Raw genomic sequence first — 7,074 nt, forward strand, 5'->3', positions numbered from 1 at the left:
ATCACCCTCCCTGCTTCCTTCATCCTCCCTGTGCTGAGGGCTGCAGAGGAGCTAGGACGTGTCATCAGGCTTCCTGGGGCCCGAAGCTTCTAGAACCTGGGTGGAAGCAGCCTCCAGGAAGGATGATACAAAATTATAACCAGGCACGACATTAGGTGCAGAGTCTTGGGAGGAGTCCTTGCAAGTGAGGAACCCTGAAGCTGAGTCTCCACAGCTTCGCAGGAAACGTGCTCCCGAGCGCGTGGCCTGGTCCCAGACATGCCTCCGCGGGGTATAATCATGGTGATGATGGTGATGATGTGCCGGGGCTCACGTCAGCATGTCACACGCGTTTGCGTCCTCGCCTAACCCTCCAGTAGTGTCTGCGTTACCCTCATAAGATGAGAAAATGAGGCCATTCGCTAACGCAGGTCTCCGTGGGTTTCTGCTGTGTCCTGTGTTAGGGACTAAGCTGGTCCCAGCCCCTGCCCTCCCTCTGGGGATCTGCTGGCACTGGTGTGAGCAGTGGGGATGTCCTCTTCCACCCTCTGTTCAGCTGATGGCGCCCTGACGGCCGGTGGGAAACCCAGGGGCCTCCTGGTCCCTGAGCGGCTCCTTGCATGGTTGCGGGGGAGGGAGGACTCTGCCTCGGACGCCAGGCCCTAAGGGGCCGGGCCCAGGACAGGCCTGTCTGGGGGCCGCCAAGCCTCCGCCGGACGGCGTGGACGTGGTGGAACCATGCTGGCTCCTGAGCAGACCGGGAGCCTGACCAGGGGCTGGGCGGCGGGGCATGGCTAGTCTGGTGTTTATCCCTCTTGGGGCATCAGATGGTTTTGTGTGGTCCTTGGGGGTCCATGTGGTGATTTGGAGGGTCCCTGTGGGATCAGAATGGGGACCCTGTGGGGTGTCTGGGATGATTTCCTCGGATCCTTGGGGTCCGTGTGGGCTGTGTGTGGTCCACGTGGAGTCTGTCCTCGGTTTGCTCCCTGGGGTCCACAGCCCCACCGAGGCTGCCCGGGTCCTTGCCTGATGGCCACACACGCGTGGGTTCCCTCCACCCCCCAGAGGCTCGGATGCCTAGTGAGACCCGAACTCGGGAACTTCCCGCCTCTGGCCTCGTGCCTCTGTTCCTCCTGTCCCTTGCTACTTCACAAGTGATGCATGACTGTCACAGAAAAACTAGAAAAACCAGAGAAAGAAAAGAACTTTTAAAAGTGAACTGAAATCTGTCACCCAGAGACCCACCTGTTAACCTCTGGACGATGCTCCTTCCAGAGATTCTCTCATGAGAAAACAAATGCGTTCAGATATACATCATAAAACTGGGAGAATGCCTAGGGTGGTGCTCTGTCACCTGCTTTTCTTACTTAGAAAGATAAGGCGTAAAGGGCCTCTCAGGCCCGTGAATGAGCCCCGCGGGGTCTCTGTGGCCCCTGTCCTTCCAGCACGGTGGGTGGCTCCCAGGCTGACGCTGGTCTCTGGGACCCCCTTGTTACTCCCCCCCCCACAAGGCATTGGCCTGGCGTCTGTGGTCATCGAGGCCTATCTGAACGTCTACTACATCATCATCCTCTCCTGGGCCCTCTTCTACCTGTTCAGCTCCTTTACCTCCGAGCTGCCCTGGACTGCCTGCACCCACTCCTGGAACACAGGTACTTGTCGTGTCGGCCCTGGGACGGGGCAGCTGGGGCTGGGCGAACAGTGATGGAGCTCTCGGCAGAACAGCCCCCAAGCCGAGCTGGGCGGGCACAGGTGGCCACTCTGCTGGCCGACCCCGTGTGGGACCTCCAACCAGCCGCCAGGACAGCCGACGACCCGGTGGGACGGTGGGTGACAAGCGGCTGCCGGGCGCTAGCACCCCCCAACATCCACCCACCCAGCCAGTGTTCACTGCGGGCCTACTGTGTGCCAGACCCTCGAGACCCGGCGGTGGGCCCGGCTGATCCGGCCTAGCCCGCACCAGGGACAGTCAAGCGCTGGGAACAGACGAGCGGACAGAGCAGTGGCAGATTTCGACGGGTGACCACGGAAGGATGGGAAGGGGCCTGTGTGGGGACCACTCCCGGCGGGGCCGTCCCACGAGCCCATACCCCCATCGCTGGGGAGTGAGGTGCACACGTGGGCATGGGGGCCTGGCCTGAGGTCCGGACAGGGTCAGAGGTGGCCGGCAGCACGGCCAGAGGAGCAGCCAGCTCCACCAGGATGAGAGCAGCGTGAGGTACACAGGGACGGGGGCTGCTCACCCGAGCCACCCGAGCAGGAACTCCTGACGCTGGAAAGCGGGGGCTCCAGAGGAAGCTCTGGGGACCGGGAATGCGAGGCCAGAGGGGGCGGACGGGGTGTGAGGGCGCCTCTGCCCGCCTGGCCCGCTGCTGATGCCCCTCTTGTCCCCTGCAGAGCACTGCATGGACTTCCTGAACCGCTCGGCAGCTGGCACAGCGGCCCCGCCCGTGAACTTCACCTCCCCCGTCATGGAATTCTGGGAGTAGGTGCCCGGCCTGGAGGCCGCCTCCCGGGGGCCCCAGGCGGAGGGAATTTAAATGTCTGGGGCCCGGGACTGGGGGTGCAGGTGTACACCTCCCTGTGCATGCTTTCCAGCACTCACGTCACTAGGAGATGAGGGACCCTCCACACCTACCGTCCACACCCTCACGCTCGCCCCGCATCCACCTGTGTCCACCTGGACTCACACGCGCGTCCACGTGACTTGCATCGCCCACGTGCCTTCTTACCGTCACCCACCCGCACCCACACGCCCACCTGCACGTAGACAGCCACGGCCGACGGCCAGGCGAGCTGGGAAGAGTCTGTGCTAGCTCCATGTGCCCTGATGTCCTGGTGGTGGCTTGAAATTGGCCAAAGTGGGAGTATTTATACCACAGGAACTGGCAAATTTCTACACTCACGCCTGCACCCTCCACACGAGCACTTGCACCCCAGCATCCACACGTGTCCACCCTTGCGCTTATACAAGTCTACCCGCCCTCACACTTACCTTGGCCCACACGTACTCACCGACACTCTCCCCGGGGCGCCCTCCCGGCATCCACGCCGCCCTCATGCCCACCGACCCCGGCACACACGTGTTCCCATCACCCCAGTCACTCTTCAGATGCTGACGCCCATCCAGCCCCTCTGTCTGCTTCCCGAGCACCTGCTCATCAACTGCCCGTACGGGTCTCTGCTCCCCACAGGCTTGAGCTCGCTCAGACGCTTACTGCCCTCACTCTCTGTCTCTATCTCTCTGACATAGAGAGATATGGGATTATGTGGTCGTCTAACGGCCAGGGGCTTAGAGACCACAGGTGGGAACGTGCTGGCCATGGGGCAGGGAAGAGGTGGGGGCAGGGAGGCGTGGACTCTGAGACCTGTGGGGTCAGCTCTGAGGATGAGGACACCTGATGGCGGAGGCCACTGTCCCCTCGGCCTCACCTGGTTGTGTGTCTCCCCGTCCCCAGGAGACGTGTTCTGGGCATCAGCTCCGGCATCCACGACCTGGGGGCCCTGCGTTGGGAGCTGGCCCTCTGCCTCCTGCTTGCCTGGGTCGTCTGCTACTTCTGCATCTGGAAGGGGGTCAAGTCCACGGGCAAGGTGAGGGGTCCTGGCTCCGGGACCACTCTCTGTGGCCCCCAGGGTCCACGGGGACACACATGGCATCCCTCTGGAGACCTGAAAGAGAAAGCAGTGAAAGGGAGAGGCCTGCTGAGAACAGGGGACATCACGGGAGGGCAGGGTTTAGCTCAGCACAAGGGAAGGCTTTCTTTTTCGGTATGACTTTCAAAGGCCTGTTTACGTAAGTGAAATGCAGAGCAAAATAAGAACCAGGAAGGTCCCGGTGTCAGAGCTGAGCCACCAGCGGGCTGGAGGGGTGTCTGCACATCCCTGTCAGCATTTTGCTGGTCGGCTTCTAGCTTCCTTTATGCACGCGCGTGTGTGTGTGTGTGTGTGGTGCGAATATCGCACAATCAGGATCACACACTCGCACGATGTGCTTGGCTCGTTTAACAACACACCAAGACCACGTCTAGGATGAAGTGGCAAACAGAACAGTCTTTGAGGTGGTGGGTTTGCAACCTCTGAAGGAGCTCAAGCTGAGGGTGGACAAAGTGGTCTGTTGTGTGCACAGAGTTCACACTGGAGCATCGTTTCCAACCCAGGGAGTCTGACATTGATGCTCCACGCTTGTTACAGCCGGGAACAGACAGGGTCCCACCTTCTCTGATTAGCCCCCTCCCAAAGCAGCCTCCCCCTTCCACGGATTGTTGTAATAACGATAACATAAAAATAATAGTAATAACGACACGGAGAGTGCCGCCCTCTCGGGGAAGGGGCAGAGTGGAGCCCCCCACCCCGTGTGTCTCCTGTCCCCCAGAGCTCAGGCCAATGCTGCTCCCCCAACCTTAAGCCTGGAAAAGTTCCGTCTAAATTTCCCCACTGATCACTGTACAGACCTGCTCGCCTTCCCCCTGGGCGGGGTTCCCCCCGCTTCAAGGGGGCAAGGGGCAGGCGAACAGCCAGGATACGGGATTAAGAGAGACCAGAATCTGGATTAATGTTACGGGTGGAAACTCATACCCCTCCCTGTCCTTCTTCCTGTTCCTTTGCCCTGCTGATGTGTGTCTCATCCTCTGCTGGGGAGCCCCAGACACCCCAGAATGTGTAAAGGGAGGGGTGGGAAGTTTCCTGTGCTCACCCCTCCTCTGAGGCAGCTTGTGCTGCCCGGGGAAGGGTGACCTTGGTCTTCTCCCCTCCAGGTTGTCTACTTCACAGCCACATTCCCCTACCTGATGCTGGCCATCCTACTGATCCGAGGCATCACCCTGCCCGGAGCCTACGAGGGCATCATCTACTATCTAAAACCAGATTTGCTTCGGCTCAAGGACCCCCAGGTAGGAACCTCACTGGGGACTGTTTCCCCAGGCATCTCCCGCCCCAAGCCAGATCTGGACTTCTGAAAACCTTTGATTGCTTTTCGCTGTTTAGAGGCAATCTGTGACCACTGGAGAAAAAAGTAGATAATATAGAAGAAAATTATGAAAAAGGAACTAAAAACCTCCTGTAACCTCACCACTCAGCTATAACCTCTGTTAGCATTTTAGTATATTTCCTTCCAATTTTTTTTTTTCTATATGGTGCGTGTGTGTTTTCACGTTGTTGAGACAATTATACGTGGAGATAAATATATTTTCACTTATAGTGTAAGCATCTTCCTTGTTATTAAACCCATTTGTAAATGTCCTTTTATCATTTGCATAATGTTTCCTCCGTCCCCCATCCATCCGCTCACTCATCCAGCCAGGATGTACTGCGGTCCCATAAGTCCAGGTACCTCTCTAGAGCTGGTGTGGGCAGCGGGCGGACAGACCCGGACATATGACCTCTGGGCATCCACACCTGGGGCAGGTGTCGGCTTTTACTCAGTTCTTCCCCGTTCCTGCACATTTAGGTCACGTATTTTTTTTTTTTTTATGATTGTACAGACAGCTGCGATGAACACCTTGTGTTTAAATCTTTGACCACATCTCTGATTATTTCCTGACAGTAGTCAGACGTAGAAGTGGGATTACTAAGTCAGGGAGTACGCACCTTTTAAGGCTCTTGACATGTGCTGTGGACTTTGACTGCCCGTGTTGGTGGGTACCCTTCCTTCTGTAGGCCCATGAGAGATTCAAGTAGAATTTATTTTAACCTTTGATAGGTCAAAGTAGTAGCATGTTGCCATTAAAATTTTTTTTTTTACTAGTGCGATGTTGGACATTTTGCCCCTCTGGACTTGTCTGAGCACATTCTTTGCCCCCCCCCCCCCCCCCCCCCCCCACCCCGTGGAGTCTTGGTGTCTTCTCTCTATATTTGAAGGCCGTGGCCTCTGCCCACATGGCTGCCTGGGGGCACCTGCAGGTTGAGGGCGGCCAGGTCCTCAGCTCCGCCCTGCAGACAGCCCTCCTTCTCTGGTTCACCGTCTGTGGTGAACCAACTAGAAGTTACAGTCACGCGCACCGACGTGGTGCCTGCTGAGTGCCCACGGGAAGAGGATGCGTCAGTGGGCGTAGGCTGTAACGTGGGCTCTGCGGGGACGGAGGGGCCTCTGGTTGTGGAGGTGAGGGGCAGTCACTGCTCCAGGCCCTGGCGGGCTCCCCCCATCTTCCCACCGCTTCCTCGGGGTCTCCTGCAGGTGTGGATGGACGCAGGCACCCAGATCTTCTTCTCCTTCGCCATCTGCCAGGGGTGCCTGACGGCCCTGGGCAGCTACAACAAGTACCACAACAACTGTTACAGGTGAGCGGGGCGCAGGGTCCTGGGAGGGGGCCTTCCTCCGTTGTGAGCAGGGGCCCGAAGCTGTGCAAAACCGACACTGGGGTCCCCTTTCCAGACCTGGGCTTTCTCCCTCCCTTTCTTCTCTTCACCTTCTGGTACCTGGTCTTGGGCTCCTTTCCCCCACTTCCTTTCCTCTCTCCTCTTTACCGCTCACCGTCTTTGGATGTCCCCCCACGATGGGTTTCTTTCTCCCTTTTCCTTCCCATTTTCTGCAGGGACAGCATCGCCCTCTGCTTCCTGAACAGCGCCACCAGCTTCGTGGCCGGGTTTGTTGTCTTCTCCATCCTGGGCTTCATGTCCCAGGAGCAGGGGGTGCCCATCTCTGAGGTGGCCGAGTCAGGTGGGCGCTGCTTTGCTGCCTGGGGCCGGGGAGAAGGAGGGGCAGGGGACAGGAGGCCAGGGGTCCCAGAAGCTGGGTACTGTAGGAACCTTTCAGCATCAGGCGGCCGTGCTAGGCACAGAGCAGAACCCCAAAACCAGGGGAGGGAGGAGGGAGGCGGGGACGGATGGGAGGACGGACGCACGAGTGGAAAGCGTGCTCCCCAAAGCAGTAGAAGAGCCGGCCGGCCCTCGGGAACCAGCGCACGCACGCAGGCGCACGCACACGCGCGCGAACACAGGGGCGGGGCCCTGATGGCGTCTGTGCCCGGCAGGCCCTGGTCTGGCCTTCATTGCCTTCCCCAAGGCTGTGAGCATGATGCCCCTGTCCCAGCTGTGGTCCTGCCTCTTCTTCATCATGCTCATCTTCCTCGGGCTGGACAGCCAGGTTCGCCCCCGCCC

The 7,074-nt window shown here is 59.0% G+C and overlaps 1 protein-coding gene across 9 annotated transcripts in view; it reads left to right on the forward strand.

Moving 5' to 3' along the window:
- Positions 1 to 7,074, forward strand: part of SLC6A12 (solute carrier family 6 member 12) — a 21,635-nt gene that overhangs the window by 8,611 nt on the left and 5,950 nt on the right. For all 9 annotated transcript variants that reach the window (XM_024733383.1, XM_024733382.1, XM_024733376.1 and 6 more), the window contains 7 exons: positions 1,491 to 1,631; positions 2,377 to 2,464; positions 3,438 to 3,570; positions 4,734 to 4,868; positions 6,152 to 6,255; positions 6,510 to 6,634; positions 6,948 to 7,060. In XM_024733383.1, coding sequence (XP_024589151.1) covers positions 1,491 to 1,631; positions 2,377 to 2,464; positions 3,438 to 3,570; positions 4,734 to 4,868; positions 6,152 to 6,255; positions 6,510 to 6,634; positions 6,948 to 7,060 — 839 coding nt within the window. The remainder of the gene's footprint in view (positions 1 to 1,490; positions 1,632 to 2,376; positions 2,465 to 3,437; positions 3,571 to 4,733; positions 4,869 to 6,151; positions 6,256 to 6,509; positions 6,635 to 6,947; positions 7,061 to 7,074) is intronic.

This window comes from Neophocaena asiaeorientalis, unplaced genomic scaffold (genome assembly GCF_003031525.2).
Source record: "Neophocaena asiaeorientalis asiaeorientalis breed wild unplaced genomic scaffold, Neophocaena_asiaeorientalis_V1.1 scaffold150, whole genome shotgun sequence".
NCBI lineage: Eukaryota > Metazoa > Chordata > Mammalia > Artiodactyla > Phocoenidae > Neophocaena > Neophocaena asiaeorientalis.